This window comes from Hyla sarda, chromosome 10, assembly GCF_029499605.1.
Source record: "Hyla sarda isolate aHylSar1 chromosome 10, aHylSar1.hap1, whole genome shotgun sequence".
Classification (NCBI taxonomy): domain Eukaryota; kingdom Metazoa; phylum Chordata; class Amphibia; order Anura; family Hylidae; genus Hyla; species Hyla sarda.
The window spans coordinates 35584418-35606044 of NC_079198.1; the positions used below are offsets into that span (position 1 = coordinate 35584418).

A 21627-nucleotide genomic window follows, 5' to 3' on the forward strand; every position below is an offset into this window, starting at 1 on the left:
GGTGTCTGACAGATCTTTGAAACAGGGGTCTGTGAAAATGAAAAATAAAATTTTTTAATTTGCACAGGCCACTATTCCAAAGATCCGACAAATGCCAGTGGGGTGTAAATTCTCATTGCAACCCTTATTACATTCCGTGAGGGGTGTAGTTTTAAAAATGGGGTCACATGTGGGGGGGGGGGTCCACTGTTCTGGCACCACGGGGGGCTTTGTAAATGCACATGGCCAAATTCTTTCTCCAAAAGCTCAATGATTCTCCTTCTCTTCTGAGCATTGTAGTTCGCCCCCAGTGCACTTCACGTCCAATTATGGGGTATTTCCATACTCCGAAGAGATGGGGTTACAAATTTTGGGGGGTATTTTCTGCTATTATCCCTTTGTATAAGTGTAAAATTTGGGGGAAAACAAGCATTTTAGTGTAAAAAAAAATATATTTTTTTTTTACATATGCAAAAGTCGTGAAACACCTGTGGGGTATTAAGGTTCACTTTACCCCTTGTTACGTTCCGCAAGGGGTCTAGTTTCCAAAATTGTATGCCATGTCTTTTTTTTTTTCTGTCCTGGCACCATAGGGGCTTCCTAAATGCGGCATGCCCCCAGAGCAAAATTTGCTTCCAAAAAGCCAAATGTGACTCCTTCTCTTCTGAGACCTGTAGTGCGCCAGCAGAGCACTTTTCATCCACCTATGGGGTGTTTTCTGAATCGGGAGAAATTGGGCTTCAAATTTCGGGGGGTATTTTTTGCTATTACCTTTTTTTAAAAATGTAAAATTTTTGCTAAGCCAAGCATCTTTGGTAAAAAAATAATTTTTTTTTTACATATGCAAAAGTCATGAAACTAGTTCGCCCGCAGTGCACTTCAGGTCAACTTATGGGGTACCTCCATACTCAGAAGAGATGGCGTTACAAATTTTGGGGGGTATTTTATGCTATTAACCCTTGCAAAAATGTGAAATTTGGGGGGAAAGTAGAATATGTCACGAAAAAACAATCTCTGAATCAGAATGATAACTATAAGCATTCCTGAGTTATTAATGTTTAAAGTGACAGTGGTCAGATGTGCAAAAAAGGGCTGCGTCCTAAAGGTGAAAATGGTCTGCGTCCTTAAAGGGGTACTCCGGTGGTCAATGTGTTTTTCCATTTTTAACTTACCCTATTTGTTTTGTTTCATTTCTATTCTTGTTGTTTAGCCTACTCTATTTCTTTTTATCCCCCACTTTGTTTTCCTATCTTTGCTTCTATTTGCTGTTTCTTGCTGTGCTGAAAACTACAAATCCCAGCATGCCACATGCCTTGTTGGTTTGGGGCGGCTCCTTTTTTTGTTGTTTGTTCCGCCCTTTACCCACCCTACTATTTTCCCGGGTCAGCCCCCTTATACACAGCACACTAATATAATCAGCCTTGGTTGGGATACACTCGCATACACACACAAAAGGGACTACAACTCCCAGCATGTGTCATTCAGGAGTCCTCAGTCTGTGGTATAACACCAGCATGCTGCCTCTGTAGTCTCCTGGGGGTTGTAGTTCACCACACCTCTGTAGGGCATACACCAGTGTTTCTCAACCAGGGTGCCTCCAGGTGTTGCAAAACTACAACTCCCAGCATGCCCTGACAGCCTTTGGGCATGCTAGGAGTTGTAGTTTTGCAACAGCTGGAGGCACACTGGTTTGGAAACACTAGCATACACTGGTGTAACATGATGTGTATGCTGAATAGGCTAGAACAGTGTTTCCCAACTAGTGTACCTCCAGCTGTTGCAAATGTACAACTACCAGCATGTCCAAAGTCTGTCAGGGCATGCTGGGAGTTGCAGTTCTGCAACAGCTGGAGGCACACTGGTTTGGAAACACTAGCATACACACACATAACAGGGACTACAACCTACAACTCCCAGCATGTGTCATTTAGTAGTCCCCCTCCCCCCTTCACATATAGAGATCCAGTATGAGATTTCTTCCCCTGCAGTCTGTACATCCCCGGCCCGTGCACCCTGTAATCCTTCCCTTCAGATAACACATTTATCTTCCGTTCTCCTGTGCAGACCTGCGTCCTCAGGAGCAGAGCAGGGGGAGGGGACATAAGGAGCTGTGTACTATGGCTTCTCATGCAGAACTCCGGGGGGGGGGGGAGATGAGGGGGCGTGGCTTATTCCTGTCATGCAGACAGAGAAAAAAAAAAAAAAGCTCTTGTCCACAAGAGATTCAGAAGATTCAGAACATGGTGGACGACAGTAAAAGAAAATCCTCTGAACTACAGAACTTCCTGCCCAACAAACAGGTAAGAAAAACACATACATGCTGCCAAAATATATAACACATGTATATTGCAAAAAAACAAAACTTACAAAGAAGATGCCATATAGTCAAAAAAATTAACCACCGGAGTACCCCTTTTAAGGGGTTAAATATCTTTGATTCTATGGAGGTGGGAAATTGCTGGATAAGATCAAACTGAAAACTAAGGGCCTCCTTATTGAGAGAGTTAATCTCTGTAAAACAAGTATAGATACCCATAAGATATTTATATAAGAAATAGTATTTTCAGGGACTTTACAAATTATTGGTGACAGGGGGCAGTGTGTCACGGTAGGTAAGGAGGTATTGGATGGAGGTGATTTAATAGAAAACATACATGATTTTACTATGGAGCAAATATCATTGATTTGTATACTAGGATGTATATCCTTTTTATCTATACCAAAGAATTATGGGTTGGCTATACTTAAACTTTTGTATATCTTAAATAAGGTGATCGCCCCACAGTGGAAAGGCTACGAATCTCATGAAATTAAGAGTGAATCTCCATTTGAGGTTGGAGAGGTTTGATTATTCCAATGAAATGTAATGATGTAGAAAAATGTTCATATCTGGGGTCCGTGTCTTAAAAAAAAAAAAAAAAAATCCTATGCCCTCTCTTACATTGATAAGAGGCTGTAAGATAATTCATCTTGGTCAAAATTTTATTGATGAGATATGATGTGCAGACCAGTGGTTATCTTAAGTTTTAACTCTTTCCAATACAGGTAAGGACAGGGGAGGGGGATTTGGGGTAAAATGGATGTTTTATATATTTCTTTGGTGTATGTGTTATATTAATATCTGTAGCCTTATTTTTCCCGTCAAATGAATACAACTCTCAGCAGGACCTGGGAGATCCCATTTTAAGTCAGCAGGGTCCACTGGGAACCAAAGCTGTCCATCATTCAATAAATCTAGCACAGCATTGATGTTTCCCCTATAAACACGTACAGTGAATCCAAATGGAAGAACCTATTTTATGTGGCTTAAAAAACAACAACTGGATTTTGGCATTTCTCTTGCCAGCTTATCACCCATAACTATTACACAAAATGTTTCTACTAAATCCCACCTGCTTGTTCTCCGCTTCTCTGACAGCCTGGTTGACATGATTTAGAATCTGCCGGCAATGGTCCGCAGCGCTCTTTAACTTCAGTTTTTCCTCTGATTGGTCTAGAGAATATAATGGAAACCTTAGTAAAGCTGCTACAGTTAAGATTCATCAAACCACACATGAAGCAGAGCTGTTCTTTCTACTTGACACAATGGCAACATTCCAGGGGTAAGCGAAATGATCCAAAGATGATAAAATAGTTACAATGCTTCCAGGATGGATTCACGCGTGAAGCTGCTGTGACTACTTGCTAATGTCTAGCAAGGTCATTCTAATAAAATGTGTAAATAATGAACTTAAACCAAAGAAAAATTTGTCACAATAATATTCAACACTATGCAACTTAAGACCGGGAAAAGGATCAGAAGCAAGCTGACAATGCTAACATGTATAAGTCACTAGTTTGCATTTGGCTTTTTGAATTACTGCAAAATGTTCATTTAAAAACTTTAATTCTGGATCATGTACTAGCTAATGTTTACATAGGGCCCAGGAGAAGATGCTTGGACTGTTTTTGCAGTTTTATGAATGTTTCAGTTAAAAAAAAAATTGTCGTCCTAGCAGATGCTTCTGAAAACCTTTATACCAACGTTCTTCAAAATAAAAAGGGAAAACTACGTGACTGTCCAATGTCATTACAACTATTTGAAACTGGGAAGGACCAAACTAAAATGTTAACATGATCTTCTAAAGAAAATTGCTTAGAATAAAAAAAATAGAAAAAAAAAATACATACATTAGAGAGCAGCACTGAGCAGTGCAAGCTGTGAATCAAGCACTGGGGGTGAGATAAAACAATTACCATAGCCTATTACAGCTTATGTTTGGGCCTTTCCATGCCTCTATCTCACTGTGCAGCTAACTCCACTTTCCTCTCTATAATTTATGCAAACATTTGTTGAATGTGCACTATCCATTACCATTATATTATGCATACTGGCCATATTACTTGTGAATACCACTTTTCCACACAATTTTGGATGGTTGTCTACTGTCATTTGTAGTAAACTAGAGAGACACAACCTACCATTTGGTTACTAATAATAACTTCTAAGAATGAATGCCTGACAGAGTTGACCATATGGTAAGCCATGCTTTTTTTGCCTACAGCTTAAGATCCATTATGTGGTAGATGAATGATTTTTTGGTAAATGTCACTTTAAAATGCTTTACAAGACTTAAATGGGTTATCCAGGAAAAAAACTTTTTTTTATATATCAACTGGCTCCAGAAAGTTAAACAGATTTGTAAATTACTTCTATTAAAAAATCTTAATCCTTTCAGTATTTATGAGCTTCTGAAGTTAAGGTTGTTCTTTTCTGTCTAAGTGCTCTCTTGATGACACCTGTCTCGGGAAACGCCCAGTTTAGAAGCAAATCCCCATAGCAAACCTCTTCTAAACTGGGCGTTTCCCGAGACAGGTGTCATCAGAGAGCACTTAGACAGAAAAGAACAACCTAAACTTCAGAAGCTCATAAGTACTGAGAGGATTAAGATTTTTTAATAGAAGTAATTTACAAATCTGTTTAACTTTCTGGAGCCAGTTGATATATATATAAAAAAGTTTTTTCCTGGAATACCCCTTTAATAAAAAATAAACCAGTCAATTCAACACCACGTCAAACACTCTGAATCCATTGGACCCCTTCTCACCTGAATATTTGGCGATGTTGTCCAGTAGAAGAGGATATTTGGTCAACCTCTGCATCTCTGTTGGAATAATGTCCTTGAGCTGCAAACGCCTGCACAGTGGATTACTCTCAGCATCCTGCAAGGATACATCCATCATTGTTAACAAGACTGATTACATGCACCAGCAATTTACATTTCAAACATCAAGTACTTCACTTTATTACAAATTACACAAGGAGAACAGCTCCACGCTATACCCGCTATATTAACCACAGTGCAAGAGGCCAAACACTCTTAATATAACCCCACAAACCTGTCAGAACCATTCAGCTGGTCCATAGTTAATGTTCCCTCATTTATGTCTACACTCTATTCTTACTACTTAATGACCATATATGAACATTAATTCCATTGAGGAAATGACACATCACAGCCCAGAGTGCATTCAATGAGGACACATTTCTCTACAAAGTCACAGGTGACCTTGAACACAACAAAAAGGTAGTGAAAAAAGTCTAACTATTTAACTCAAACAATTGGTTTTCTATGTACAATGTACTCAAACGTTTCAGACTTTTTTCCCACATTTTTTAAGTTGCAGCCTTGAAATAAAATGAAAAATATTTTTTTCCTATCATCCAACACTTAAAGGGGTATTCCAGGCAAAAACTTTTTTTTTTATATATCAACTGGCTCCAGAAAGTTAAACAGATTTGTAAATTACTTCTTTTAAAAAAATCTTAATCCTTCCAATAGTTATTAGCTTCTGAAGTTGAGTTGCTGTTTTCTGTCTAACTGCTTTCTGATGACTCACGTCCCGGGAGCTGTGCAGCTCCTATGGGGATATTCTGCCATCATGCACAGCTCCCGGGACGTGACATCATCATTGAGCAGTTAGACAGAAAACTTCAGAAGCTAATAACTATTGGAAAGATTAAGATTTTTTAATAGAAGAAATTTACAAATCTGTTTAACTTTCCGGAGCCAGTTGATATATATAAAAAAGTTTTTGCCTGGAATGCCCCTTTAATACCCCATAATAAGAATGAGACAACTGAATTTTAGAAGTTTGTGCTTATTTAAATAGGAAATACGAAAATTTCACATGGATATATGTATTTTAGACCCTTTGCTACGATACTTGAAATTTATTCCTGGAGGCCTTCCATTTTTTTTTATTATCTCTGAAATGTTTCTACACCATGATTGAAGTCACATGTGGTAAATTAAGGTAATTGGACAGGATTCAGAAAGAAACAGCCCTGTTTATATAAGGTCTTACGGCTAGCAATGTACATTAGAGCAAAAACAAAGCCATGAGGTGAAAAAACTGCCTGTAGAGCTCAGAGACAGGATTGTGTGGAGCCACAGATCTGGAGAAGGGTACAAACTAATTCGGCTGCGCCGAAAGATCCCAAGAGCACAGTGGCCTCCATAATTCTTGAATAGAAGACGTTTGGAACAACCCGGCCTTCTCCTAGAGCTGTCTCTCCCATCAAACTATATAACTGGTGGAGAAGGGCCCTGTTAAAGGGGTACTCTGGGGGAACTAAACCCAAAGCCCATCCTTTCCCTCTCACCAACCTATTTTTTTTTGTCAAAATATCATTCATTGGATATAAAAAGCAGCTTCCCCTCTTTCAGCTGTCACTTAAATGCACGGAGAGAGAGAGAGAGAGAGAGAGAAAGACATCAAAATCAGATCCTCCTTGGCTCTGTGCATAGACATTACTAAGAGTAGCCCCCACCCTCCTGGAAGACAAAGACCACATGGTTTCTGTCTTGTCTAGCTTCAGTGTCTCAACAATGAATAAACACTACTGTGCAGCACCATATTTCACCCTGGGAGAATTACCTCAGCAGCAAGGTCAACTACCACCATGCACCACCAAAAAAATCACCACTGGCAGCTGCACATTTCCCTTTCCACAACTTCCCCACTAGCAGCAGCACAATCCCCCTCTTTCTACCCCTCTGCTACTGACATCAGTACTATTCCCCTAACCACCTCGTCTCCTCATAGCAGCATTCTTCCCCTTCTCACCTCTTCCTCACTGGTATTGGATTCCAACCTTTCCCCATTCCTCCCAGCCTGGCAAGAGCACACGTGATGCCGGAGGTTTGAGGGGATTGTCAAGAATGCTTTTCGAGCTCCTCCTATAACTCAACTGTAATACATCATCAGTAATATTCCTTGGTGAAGAACATGTGATTCTGTGACTATAAAACCACAAGTACAAGCATGGAAGTTTCTGCTTTGTGCAGATGTTTGAGTCCAAGTCCAAGATCAAGTGGCAGAGCTCAAACACTTCACCTGTCTGTACTGCCAGGGGTGCCCAGACAGCTGTTATATTTCCCAAAGGAACAATCAAAGGTCAATATATCTTATAACTAAGAAGACATTGCTGCCTCTGGTGTCCTCCTTACAAATAATACAACTAGTTAAAACCATTAGGTGTATAAAAGAGACATAAGAAGCTCTCTGCAAACTGTATCACTTTATGTTGATGGTGGCCAGAGGATATTGCGACAGTGTGACGGTGATTGTTTTTATGTCCATTGCAGTCGAGTCATTACATTTTATTTAGATAGTTGCCAGAGGATAGTACTGTGATGGTAAGTTTTATATCAGTCTGTAATTCAGAGAGACATAATATACTAAAACCTACTCCACAGCACTAAGGAAAGCTCACGTATTAGAGTATATTCAAGTATCTGAGAATCAGTCTGGGTTCAAATGTTTGTCATAATTTAATAGGTTTATTTTTATAATTTTATATAATTTTTTTTATTTTTAAACAGTCCATTTTACAGCACCAATTCTGTTAGTGTCTGAGCAGAAGATGATGTAAAGAAGGAAGATATGCAAACAATTGAAAACTGTTTTAGTTTGAATAACGCCAACTTCTACTATGTGTAAATGCATCTTTAGTAATTTTAGTCTGTATTAATCGTACATAGATGGTGTCAGTCATATTATATATATATATATATATATATATATATATATATATATATATACACACACACACAAATTATATATATATATTATATATATATATATATATATATATATATATATATATATATATATATATATACACACATACACACACACACACACACACACAAATATATCCCCCTAGGGCTCATATGGTCTGATAACATAACGCTACTTATGAAAATTAAAAATTTATTTTATCGTACTAAGGTATTAACAATGTGGTCAGGGACTAAATAATAGCGCACAAAAAAAAAAGCCTCTACTAGCATCATACTGATAGACACTTCAGCGGTCCTTTCTGCTATATCTTGCCATTCCCACTTGGAAAACATTTTCTAAACATCTTCTCCCACTGCTGTAAAAAAGAAATTTTTACAGGAAAGGCAAACCAATTTAGAATAAATATCTGAAAGGGTATGAGGATCTGAAGGAAAAAGCAAAAAAATAGATTCAAAAAAACCTAACGGCAGTAATATCACTAACATTCTTCAGAGTAGTCCGGAAATTACCATATGCCAATGTCATATACCGAAAATTCTAACTTTGGCAAATCTTAAATCTATACAAAAAAAAACAATACGACAGAAGGCAAATATCTAGAAACAGCAAAGGAATAGAGAGGGCGCAACCTAGCGCATTACCACTTAAAAATACAAGGGTGAACAGGGATAAATACAATGCTCACCCAGGATGTTACACTCGCCAAGTGTAGCAATGGAAAAAGGCTTGTGTGAAAGTGTGCCGGCAGCCGGTCCACCTCAGGACAGATAGACAAAAAGCCAAGGAGCCTCCAGAAGAGCGGCGGACATCAACAGGCGCTGGACACACTCGTGGGGTAGAATACACTTTAATCACCCATCATGCAACGCGTTTCACAGATTATCTGCTTCATCAGGCATTACTTAATTTTTTTCAGTTTTATTTTTACACTTTAATAGTCCCCATAGGGGATTATTTATAGCAATCACTCGATTGCTAATACTGTTCAGTGCTATGTATAGGACACAGCACTGATCAGCATTATCGGTCATCTTCTGCTCTGGTCTGCGGGAAGGCAGCGGAGGCAGGTGAGGGCACCTCCGTCTGCTGTGCTGGATGATCGGATTGCCGTGGCAGCGCTGCGGGCGATCTGATCATCCATTCTAGTGACCGCGATGCTGCAGATGCCGTGATCTGTATTGATCACGGCATCTGAGGGGTTAATGGCGGACATCCGCGGGATCGCGGGTGTCCGCCATTACGGGCGGGTCCCTGGCTGCGATCAGTAGCCGGGACCTGCCGCACATGATCCGGGCATCGCTCCGATGCTCGCGGTTATGCTTAGGACGTAAATGTACGTCCTGGTGAGTTAAGTACCACCTCACCAGGACGTACATTTACGGCACTCTTCGTTAAGGGGTTAATCTTACTATTCCCCCCATGAATGGAACAAATGATGAGAGAATTTTGAAATAAGCTGGAGAAGCTGTCTTATTTATTTTTATTATTATTATATATTTTTTTTCATATTTTCCAGGGGAGTACTCCGACTTGTCATGTTTAACTGTCTTTCCTGACACTACAGGAAAATCCTCTAAAACTTCAGAGGTCCGAGGGGAGGATAAGAAAAATAAAACATCTTCATACTGTAAGGTTGCTGGATGGCAACCACCAATGTCTTGGTTCTTTCTAGGGCCAGACAACATTCTCTGTGCCATGTGTCTGCTGTATTTTCTGGTCTTCCTGTTCTGGTGTGTCTCTTGCTGCAGTTTCCGCTCTGTCCACTAGGGCCACGCATGAGCACTGGCTGAGTTTTATAGAACCTGCCTGCACTGCCTAATGGGTCTTCCTCCAATCCATGCCAGGCACTGCATATATATCTGCCACACCTGCTGTTCCAGGCCTCAGCAAGATTGTGTTTCCTGTATTGCTAAGGTCCCTAAATCCTGTCTGCTGTACCTGTGTTCCTGATCCAATCTGTCTGCTGTACCTGCCTGCACCCATCCAGCATCTGCTTATCTAATATACAGCTGTTCAGCTCTGCTGCATCTGGTGCTATCTATAGTGTCCATTTACTCCATGCTGCCTGGCCTGCTGCCACTTGTGACACAATAGGTTCACACAATGCGCATTTGTGCTGCACCCCCTCCAAATTAATTCCTTCAATGTTATCATTCATCCTGATCAAGTATGCCAACAGTTCTACAGCCAAAATAAATAAAATAGACGACATGAGCAACCTATCTAGTAAACCAAGCAATGGTGATAGGAGAGGAAAGAAACCCCTTCATGTTAACACTGGCAGTAGGCTTAGAGTACAGACTACAAAGTAGAGAAAAAAAATAAAGGAGCAAACCACCAACTAGCCAAAATAAAAATAAATAGTCCCAATTAAAAGAATCAAAGGCCTTAAGAAGGTAAAGAAGGTCAAGTCAGAGACAACAGGAACACCGAGATATCTGTCAGCCACTGAAAAAAGGTCCCACCTCCAAAAAAGTAGAAAGGTCTATCTTATGTTAATCTACTCCAGCCCTCTCACTCTAACACAATGGCCCACATTTATCATTGTCTTTAGACTGTTTTTTGTGTCTAAAAAAGGGGCAAAAAAGGAGCAAGCAGGGTTTTTTGCCCCTTTTTGTTTACACATTTCTTCTGATTTTGAGTTCCAATCCACAGATTTTGGCAATAGACATGATATGGAAGGGTTTTATCAACTGCGCCTTTTTGTGAAAAGGAGCAAAAAAGGAACAAAGCCGCTGAAAAATCTCTAAAACTACACCATCCCAGACATGGTGTAGCTTTTTGGTGTATATGAAGAGAGAAATTTCAGAATATGTGACCTGCACAAAATTTATCATATGCTCTTTGACCATTTAATACATTTGGTGTTCCTACACATTACCAGCATACAAAAAAAAACAAAAAAAATGCTTCACTTACACCTACAATGATAAATGAGGGCCAATGTCCTCTGGTAAGACTTTTCAAAATGACAGGTTCCCTTTAAAGATTAGCGAAAAAATGGGAGATCAAAGAAGGACAACTTCAGGATTTCTTAACTTTGGATTGGGCACATGTGCCACATTTCTGAAAATACTTCACAGACTTACAGGTTATATCTCCCTATCCTCCTTCTGTATCACTGATAAGGAGATACATTTGAGAAGATGATAATATGTGGCATATAAGGGGAGATTTAGCAAAACCTGTCTAGAGGCAGATTGGTGCAGTTGCCCATAGCTACCAAACAGATCACTTCCTTCAGTTTTAACAAGGCCTCTTTGAAGTTCACATCAAGGGAGAGCGCCCATGCACTTCTGCGGACCAGGTCCACCGGTGTGTCCGAAAAGGAGCTCGTCTTGTATCCATCTTTTATATATATATCCTGCAGTGAGTGCAGGATATTTCAGAGTCACTGCTTCAGACAGTTTTTGCTAAGGTGTATCTTTGTTTTATGTCCTAGCACCACCGGAGACTCATTGATGTGGTTGTGTACCTGCTGCGCTGCACTAGTTTGCCTTGCCTGGCAGTGTACTCCCATCAATAGTATAGCTAGTGGTGCCGAAGCTGACGTGCCGCTGGTAACACTTACCAAGCTTGCCAGTGCACGTCCTGCTCGCTGCTCCGCTCCTCCATGCTCTGTTGCTATGGGAGCACGCACAGGACGTCAGTGACGTCCCTGCGTGCGCTACCTCCCGGCGGTCCTTGGGTTTTTAAAGTAAACGTGGGGCCGCAGAGAGTTAAAAAGGGCATCCCTGTGTCAACGAAAACATCTTTCGGGACACAGAGATGTCCTTAGGCAGCGGTGGCAAAAACAGCCGGTGGGCCGGATAAATGTCCTCGGCGGGCCGCATGTGGCCCATGGGTCTTAGTTTGAGGTACCCTGGGCTATAATATGGGTTTTTAAATAAAAGAGTTGCTTCTGTTAAAGGGGTTATCCAGGTAAGAACTTTTTTATATATATCAACTGGCTCCAGAAAGTTAAACAGATTTGTAAATTACTTCTATTAAAAAATCTTAATCCTTTCAGTACTTATGAGCTGCTGAAGTTGAGTTCTTTTCTGTGTGCTCTCTGATGACACCTGTCTCGGGAACCGTCCAGAGTAGAAGTAAATCCCCATAGCAAACCTCTTCTACTCGGTGCAGTTCCAGAGACAAGCAGAGATGTCAGCAGAGAGCACTGTTGCCAGACAGAAAAGAAAAACTCAACTTAAAGGGGTAATCCCGTGGAAAACTTTTTATTTTTCAATTGGTGCCATAAAGTTAAACAGATTTGTAAATTACTTCTATGGAAAAATCTTAATATTTCCAGTACTTTTAGGGTCTGTATACTACAGAGGAAATGGTTTTCTTTTTGGAACACAGAATTCTCTGCTGACATCATGACCACAGTGCTCTCTACTGACATCTCTGTCCATTTTAGGAACTGTCCAGAGCAGCTATGGGGATTTTCTTCAGATGTCAGCAGAGAGGTCTGTGGTCATGATGTCAGCAGAGAACTCAATGTTCCAAAAAGAAAACCATTTCCTCTGTAGTATTCATCAGCTAATAAGTACTGGAAGGATTAAGATTGTTTAATAGAAGTCATTTACAAATCTGTTTAACTTTCTGGCACCAGTTGATTTAAAAAAAAAAAAAAAAAAAGTTTTCCACGGGAGTACCCCTTTAAGCAGCTGATAATTATTGGAAGGATTAAGATTTTTTAATATAAGTAATTTACAAATCTGTTTAACTTTCTGGAGCCAGTTGATATAAAAAAATAGTTTTTCCTGGATAACCCCTTTAAGCATTGGAAGTCAAGCTCATTCACGTAGAGAGCAGAACCCCAGTGACATAGGAATTTTGTTTGTGTCATTCTATTTACGATTTAGTTTTGTACCTGTTTGGTTCTTCTGGGTATCTAGGTGTACTCCTACACTTCCAAAACATAGTGATCGGAAGGGGTGGCCTGACCGGCGATGTGAGTGGCTGCATGGTTTAGAGCCCCTGATACAACATCCTGTAATTTCTCACAGAAACATACTGATTAGTTAACCTGCATCCCAAGAAATTGGTGTGGATTGTCCTGGCTGGGTTTTTGAAATAGGGAAACTAAATTGTGAGCCCCAATTGAAACAGTGACTGAGGTTAGTGATCCTAACATAGCATTGTGGAACATTTTAGCGCTGTATAAAAACGAAAATAATTAAATACTATGGTATTTAGTAGATTTAGTATGATGCCTGCACTGCTGCCTCCTGTCACAAGCTGTAAATTCATTTGTTCTACTATGATGAAGATTAAGACTGAATATTGATTGGTAGGAGTCAGTAGAGAGTCAGATTAAATGTAACCTACCTGAACAAACGTCAAGAACTTGGAGTCCTTCTTCTGTCGGGACTTTATCATCTCCAAGGCGAAGGGTTGATTGCTACAAAAGGTGGCTACCGCTTGCTTCAGTTTCTCCTCTTCAGGTCCACAAAACTACAGAGTTAGATATTTTTAATTAAACAGTTTCCCATGAAAGAAGGAAGACCATAAAGATTTTCCGCTCATTACCAGGATGGTGTTTGGAGAACTTACCCAGCTTAAAACATCATCCCCGATTTGTCTAATCACAGAGTTTTCATAACGTTTCTTGACTGCTTTCATCTGCTCCTTCAGCCCAACTAAAAATAATGAAAACCAATTACACAACGCCTCAATTACAATAACAAAAAAAAAACAAAAAAAAAACAATGTTTCTATAATGCTGGAAACATTTAACTTAATGCAAAAATAATCATATTTACAGCTCTTCTTATGAATCTATTAACTACCAATATTTGCTAGTCCCTACTATAGACTTTTGCATTACAATTAGAATGATATCATTTGACAGATAAATACACAGAAAAGCGTGGATTTCTCCACAAATATAAACACGGACTGCTTGTTTTTAAAGTCTTAATTACAGACAATAATATTCTAGCTAAACTAACAACATACTGTTGTATTGTACATGGCTTTAATGAGAACACTGCATAAACATCCATAGTGCAAAAAGAAAAAGGGAGTAGCATCTTCATTGGCCAAGTCAGAGTACTGACCTTAGACCTAACCAAAACACAATTGTGAAACTTCTAAGTAAGGCAAACGTTAAAGAGTACCTGTCACCAAATAAAACTTTTAATATAGTGTTCCTTGTGTAATTAGAAGACACTTTCCCATTCACTAGTATTTAATATTATCAACAGAAATAGGTTTAAAATGGGATATAAAAATGGCCACTAGGTGGCTCTGTTCTGTTCCCTGCCACAATTAACCAGCCTAGCGGTATTCCCGAGCGTGACTCGGGGTTAATTTTCGTTGCTAGAAGCGGTAACCCCGAGTCACGCTCGGGGTAGAATTGCAGAGTTGCTGTGCGGGCTGCACAGTATATCGCAAAAGCAATCGAATCGCGATTTTTGCTTTTTGCGATGTAGTGATGCAGCCCCCGGGAAAATATGTGATTATCTGCTCGGGTCAGCTCCCGTTGCGGGGGCCGGCCAGAGCAGGTAAAGACATATACTAAAAGTCAGTGTTTCCCTACCAGGGGGCCTCCAGATGTTGCAAAACTACAACTCTCAGCATGCCCGGACAGCCAAAGGCTGTCCGGGCATGCTGGGAGCAGTAGTTTCACAACAGCTGGAGGCCCCCTGGTAGAAAACCCTGAACTAAGTGTAAAAGTAAGAAGGAAGAAAATAAAAAAACCTTTTGCTCACCTAGTCCCGGTCCCTGAAGATGTCGTTCCCCTCCGTGCGCTCTGGTCACTGCTCTATTCATCTTACAGGACCTTTCACTTTTCAGCCAATCACAGGCCGCAGTGGTGTAAAGCCTGTGATTGGCTGAAGGGGAAAGGACTTGTTCTGCAGCAAATACACTAGGTTTGAAATCTGCCGGCAAACCTAGTGTATTTGCTGCAGGACAAGAAGATGACAAGGTGACAAGGGGGGAATGTGACACAGGGGAGAATGAAACAAGGGGGGAATGTGACACAGGGGAGAATGTAACAAGGGGGGGGGGAAATGTGACAAGGGGGGGGGAATGTGACATAGGGGGGAATGTAACAAGGGGGGGGGAATGTGACAAGGGGGGGGGAATGTGACATAGGGGGGAATGTGACAAGGGGGGGAATGTGACAGAGGGGAGAATGTGACAAGGGGGGGATGTGACAGGGGGGGAGTGGAATGTAACATGGAGAGGGGAGAAGGTAACAAGGGGGGGGGGAGAATGTAACAAGGGGGGAATGTGACAGGGGGGATGAATGTGACGGGGGGAGAGTGTAACAAGGGGGGAGAATGTGACAGGGGGGATGAATGTGACAGGGGGGGGGAGAATGCAACAAGTGGGGGGAATGTGACAGGGGGGGAATGTGATATGGGGGGGGGGGGGGAATGTGACAAGGGAGGGGGAATGTGACGGGGGGAGATGTGGAATTTCAATGCAAAAAATTGTACCGCTTTTGGTACAAATTTCCAGACGGAATCGTACCGCTAGGGAGGTTAATACAGTGAATTTGGTCTCCTCCTGGCCTGGCAGGAGTCCATACTCAGGAAGTGCTTCTGGCTCCACTGAGCTTGATTGACAGCTGCACAAAAGTGAAAGTTCCAGAGATTCTCAATGAATACTGCACAGACTGAAACATGCACAGAGCATGAGGTCTTCTATTCATCGCAGCGCTGCAACCATGTGAGGACAGAAGTGGTCACCCAGAAGGCTTCAGTGATGTCATGCCTGCTGGGAAACACCCACTTTCTCCTGCTTGGAAATTGCACTATGTGAGCAAGAATAAAGATAAGATACATAGCTTTTTAAAGCTCTGAAAAAAAAATGTAAGGGCTGGAGGGGTGTTAGGAGAAGAGAGTTAGGGAACATAGCCCGAGTTAGTTTAGAACAGTTTATTTGGTGAAAGGTACTTTTTAAGCATGCCACCATTTTTTTGGGGGCCAGCAATGGCTTTTTTTGTAGAATCCATTAACACTATTCTTGTTCAGTGTTTACTAATAGTTCACACAGTGTTTTTTTTTTTTTAAGTGTGTAGACACTTCTGAATGTGTTTTGCTGTTCTCCTTGGGGGTCTTCACACCTCTTTAAAGTGGTATTCTGCCCCTAGACATCTTATCCCCTATTCAAAGAATAGTGGATAAGATGTCTGATCGCAGGAGTCTGGCTGCTGGGACCCACTCGATCTCCGTGCAGTCTTACAGCATTCTGAACATTATGTTCAGAACATTGGGTGACAGCACAGAGATTGCGGGGGGGGGGGGGGGGGGGGGTGTCCGAGTGGCTGGATTCTTCCGATCAGACATCTTTCCCCTATGCTTTGAATAGGGGATAAGATGTCTAGGGGCAGAATACCCCTTAATGGATTATCCAATGCACTTTTGTAGTTACCTGAAGTAGGACCCCCTTAGGGAGAGTATCCAAAATCCTTAATTGAGGAACAGCTTTAAGTATCACCTGATTATTTGCATTGAGGCATGGCTCACACTATCAAAGTTACTCTCAGGAAGAATAGACTTTGCAATCAGGCTTTGTGTGCCTTAATCTAATGAGCAAAACTCCTCCCACACTTTCAATTTCATCTCAACTGAAACACCATTTGTAAATTAGCTCTTGGAGAAGTGATTCATTCAGAAAACCACTTAATTTTGCTCCCTGCACTGTCATTGTTTACAAAATGTGCTTTGATTTGTTTAGTTATATTGTGCTTGTCTATAATTAGGACTTAAAATGGACACTCAAATTCAAAAACATTTTATATGTTGTACATGTAGGCAAAACAATATTATACTTATAAAAATGAATTCCATTTTAAACAAATCATAGCATTTGAAAAAACCACCACTAGGGGTCCCCATACAATCCAGAACGTAATCCGTTGCAGCTGCAGCATCATCTTTGTCCCAGCTGAAGCACAGGTTGGGACAAAGCCCAATAAGTGAGGGCAGGACTAGTATTTATCTTGCTCACTCCTGTTCTATCAGACTGCAGTATGAAAACAAAGAGGAAGGGGCACAAAGCAGCCTGTAGGGATTGGATGTAGAGACCCAGCACAGCAAATATATATATATATATATATTATATGCATGATCAGGATTAGGTACTGAGTAACTTTTTGTGTGATATGACAGGTACTATTAAAATAACAACCAGACCTCAATTTCATGAGTAATCAACACATATATCCAAGTCATTCCAAAAAGTTCACTAAGCAAGTTATAGATTATCTAATACAGCTCCTAATGGGTGCATTGACAAAAAACAAAAACCTATTCCTTTCCCTGTGTGGCAGAAGAGTGATGTAATTTTGTAACCTAGTTTGAGTACCAATTCCATAGGGTTTTCACAATCTCTGCCTTTAGTCATTGTATAGAAACCTCCATTATTCACTTTGATAGAATAAAAATCTGTCCTTGTAGTTACAAGTATGATAATCACTTTATAAGGTTATTACTTACCGTGAAGCTCTAAGATCTCCTCCAGATTGGAGAACACACTTCGTGTTTCAGCAGGTGTTAGGAGGCTTTCTCGGATCACTCTTTGGTGGAACACTTGGTTGAGTACATTAAGTGTACGAACATGTGCTCTCTCTGTATAGAACAGCTCTGAAAAAGAGGAGAAAAGCAGGTGAGCAATCTTTACCAATAATAATGACATAAAAAGTACTGTATTTGTCTACTCAGAAAGGATAAAGCAAAACTTAAAGGGGTACTCCGCCCCTAGACATTTTATCCCCTATCCAAAGGATAGGTGATAAGATGTCTGATCGCGGGGGTCATGCCGCAGGGGAACCCCGAGATCTTACCTGTGGCACCTGAAACATCCAGTGCACGGAGCGAACTTCGCTCCATGCCGGATGACTGGCGATGCTGGGTGGAGGCTCGTGACGTCACGGTCACGCCCCCTCCTACAGACTTGCATTGATAGGGCGTGGGCGTGACGTCACGAGTGTGGTGTGGCAGTGACGTCTCCAGCGCTGCACCCGACGCTCTAGGGGATAAGATGTCTAGGGGCGGAGAAACATGGATATATGGATATATATTGGTTCCTGTGCGGGACAGCACTATTTCAAGTCTAGTCCTATGCTCTCTGAAAACCTTTTCCTATTGGATTCTCCCTGTGCACACACTATTTTTTTTAAACATGGCCAGTTGATAAAGGAAATAAAAGATAGTGAACATGGCTTCAGGGCAGCATGGGAGCAGGAGTTACATGTCATGATCCCTCCCTTGGGCAGGCAAAAGGCACACATATTTACCCATAAATGCTCCACAGCGTGTTAAGCTCAGGAGAGGAATTACAATATCAGTGCCAGATGGTATTGCTTCGAACAAAATCGCGCTTGATGTTTGTAACAGTACCAGACGTGCTGGTGCTGTGAAAAAAGGTACCATGCTTCACATATGGTGGGAATGTGACAAGACAGATACATGCTGGGAAAGGGTTCCATCGGCATATCATAGCATCAGAAGGAATCACTTAACCAAATCTCCTCAAATCTCCCCGGAGCAATGGACAGAGCTTGTCTGACTGCAGCAAGTATTATTATTCCTCAGCACTGGTGCACAACCCATCCAACAACTATGATGGAGTAGGATACACAGCTGTTCCATCTCCATCATATGGAGGGAATGTTAGCTTAGAGTATAAGAGAGAATCACAAGTTCTTGATAACTTGAACGCCCTGGAAATGATTCAAAGACTCGCCAAGTATTCAGACCCTAAGTAATTGTAGCTTTCAGCATAACAATGTTATATTCGATTTGTATATTATTATATGTCTTTATTTAGTCTTGCTAGACAAATTTCTTTAAATTTTGTCTGTTATCAATCGTTCTACTTTTGCCACTTACATTTTTTTGGGTACAGTGGGGGTGGGGAAAGCCTGGGCCTATGCCCTGAGAAGCATTAGGATTAAGGCATCAAGTGACAGGGGGTTTTCTGTTATATAAAATAAAGAGCAGATGTCTGCAGCAGCCATCTAGCACACAGAACGCCACAGTCAGTTGAGCATAAAAATAAGCTGTTGTGCCAGTCACTGATTTTTAGGTATGTTGGTCCACTTACATAGCACCCATCTGTGTTAGTGTGCCAGGCTGCTATCACAAGAATCACTGGAGCAGACAGATCCTGCCTCAGCCTTGTCCAACTCTTCCCGGTCCAACCCCAACCCACCCATCAGTGCCACAGACTTGGCAATCAGTGCACCCTGTTGCCCACTGGAACATGGTCATATCACCTCTGACTGCAGCGTTATCCTCACTTTATTTTGACCTTGTCGACTATAAACCATTTGCCTGGCTAAATAACACCTTTAAAGGAAAACTGTCACCAAGTTCAACCACACTGAACCCAATACACTGGGTTATAGTGTGGGTGAACAGGAATCCAATGAGGGGTCACTTACTTTTCTCCCTCCAATTGCCGCCGAGTTATGCCCTGGTAAAGTTCCATTGTTTGTCCCCAGCATAGCACCGTACGGAGAGAGCTCTGGCCATTGTAACTGCGCATGCGCCGGTCCCTCGCTACACCCAGAAGTCGGAAGTAGCGAGGCTTCAGCGAGAGCGTGAAAGCTTTAGGCACATGCGCTCTGCAGACAGAGTGCTGCCCTCACGGGGCAATGATTATGCTAAGTAAGGGGGCAAGCTTAGGACACGTCAGAGGCAGACAGCCAGAGGGGCCCCACCTTGAAGCACGATGCCGGGGGCAAACTATACTTTACTGGGGCATAACTCAGCAGCAATTGGAGGGAGAAGAGTAAGTGACCCCTCAGTGGATTCCTGTTCACCCACACTATAACGCAGTGTACTTGGTGACAGTTTTCCTTTAAATTTAAGTACAGGTAATGTCAAACCATCTATGTCACTCAGGCTCTGTTCACAATCAAAAAAATAAAAATAACATATTCATTATAGGTGTTGAAAACAGGTCTAGAATGCATCGGCATTCCTTTTATTTCCCTATGAAAGGGAAACATGGCATGGGTCCCTTTTCTATTCAGTGGAATAAAGTAAAACAAATTTATACCACGCAATAGTTTTTTATTTTTATTTCACTTTTTTTTTCCAACAATAGCTGACATATTCCACTCCATGTCTAAACCGTGTCCATTGGACAATAATCCTGACAAAAAACTAAATAACTGAACAGAGCCCTACTAATATAAAAAACAATGAAATAATGGACAAAAATGGTTACATTATTTGCTGAGAGGGGGCAGCAAATAGAGGAAAGGTTCAGTTAAAGGGGTACTCCACCCCTAGACATCTTATCCCCTATCCTTTGGATAGGGGATAAGATGTCTGATTGCGGGGGTCCCGCCGCTGGCATAGCATGCGGCACCCACCTGTTTCTGCTCCGGAAGCGCTGGAGGGTCTGGGTCCCGACCACCGGAACGGAAGTCCGTGACGTCACGCCCCGTCCCCTCAATGCAAGTCTATGGGAGGGGGCGTGACGCCCCCTCCCATAGACTTGCATTGAGGGGACGGGGCGTGACGTCACATGGGGGTGGAGTCGTGACGTTACAGACTTCCATTTCTGTGGTCGGGACCCAGACCCTCCAGCGCTTCCGGAGCAGAAACAAGTGGGTGTCGCATATTATATTGCAGAGGTCCCCAGCGGCGGGACCCCCGCGATCAGACATCTTGTCCCCTGTCCTTTGGATAGGGGATAAGATGTCTAGGGGTGGAGTACCCCTTTAACTGAACCTTTCCTCTATTTGCTGCCCCCTCTCAGCAAATAATGTAACCATTTTTGTCCATTATTTCATTATTTTGTATATTAGTAGGGCTCTGTTCAGTTATTTAGTTTTTTGTCAGGATTATTGTCCAATGGACACTGTTTAGACATGGAGTGGAATATGTCGGCTATTGTTGAAAAAAATAAATGTGGACCCCTGCAATATAGCATGCGGCACCCACCTGTTTCTGCTCCGGAGGCGCTGGAGGGTCTGGGTCCCGACCACAGAAACGGAAGTCTGTAACGTCACGACTCCACCCCCGTGTGACATCACGCCCCGTCCCTTAAATGCAAGTCTATGGGAGGGGGGGGTGACGCCCCCTCCCATAGACTTGCATTGAGGGGACGGGGCGTGACGTCACACGGGGGTGGAGTCGTGACGTTACAGACTTCCGTTTCTGTGGTCGGGACCCAGACCCTACAGCGCCTCCGGAGCAGAAACAAGTGGGTGTCGCATGTTATATTGCAGGGGTCCCCAGCGACGGGACCCCCGCGATCAGACATCTTGTCCCCTATGCTTTGGATAGGGGATAAGATGTCTAGGGGTGGAGTACCCCTTTAAGCGGACGTAAACTGAATCTTCGCTCCAGGGGAAACATATATTTGGAATTCCTATGTTAATTCGGCTACCTGTAGTAAGCAATTCTATCACCAAGGCATGCATTAACACCTTCACCTTATAAAATTTTCAATATTTTCCCAGCCGCCTGATTTTCCCTGCATACTGTCAATGTATTGATCTTGTGACCATAAAATATTCACTAGTTGATCTCTTCTGATCAGCCTGTGTGGACCCGAGGGATTTATAGACTGTGAGTCACATATCTTCCCAGTTCAGCAAAACTTGAGGACAACATC

General features: G+C 41.9%; 1 protein-coding gene across 9 annotated transcripts in view; it reads right to left on the reverse strand.

Moving 5' to 3' along the window:
• The window catches only part of ARHGEF12 (Rho guanine nucleotide exchange factor 12), a 213876-nt gene that overhangs the window by 54192 nt on the left and 138057 nt on the right, over positions 1–21627 (reverse strand). For all 9 annotated transcript variants that reach the window (XM_056541899.1, XM_056541904.1, XM_056541903.1 and 6 more), the window contains 5 exons: positions 17490–17636; positions 13591–13676; positions 13366–13491; positions 5067–5181; positions 3372–3472 (listed from right to left, as the gene is read on the reverse strand). In XM_056541899.1, coding sequence (XP_056397874.1) covers positions 3372–3472; positions 5067–5181; positions 13366–13491; positions 13591–13676; positions 17490–17636 — 575 coding nt within the window. The remainder of the gene's footprint in view (positions 1–3371; positions 3473–5066; positions 5182–13365; positions 13492–13590; positions 13677–17489; positions 17637–21627) is intronic.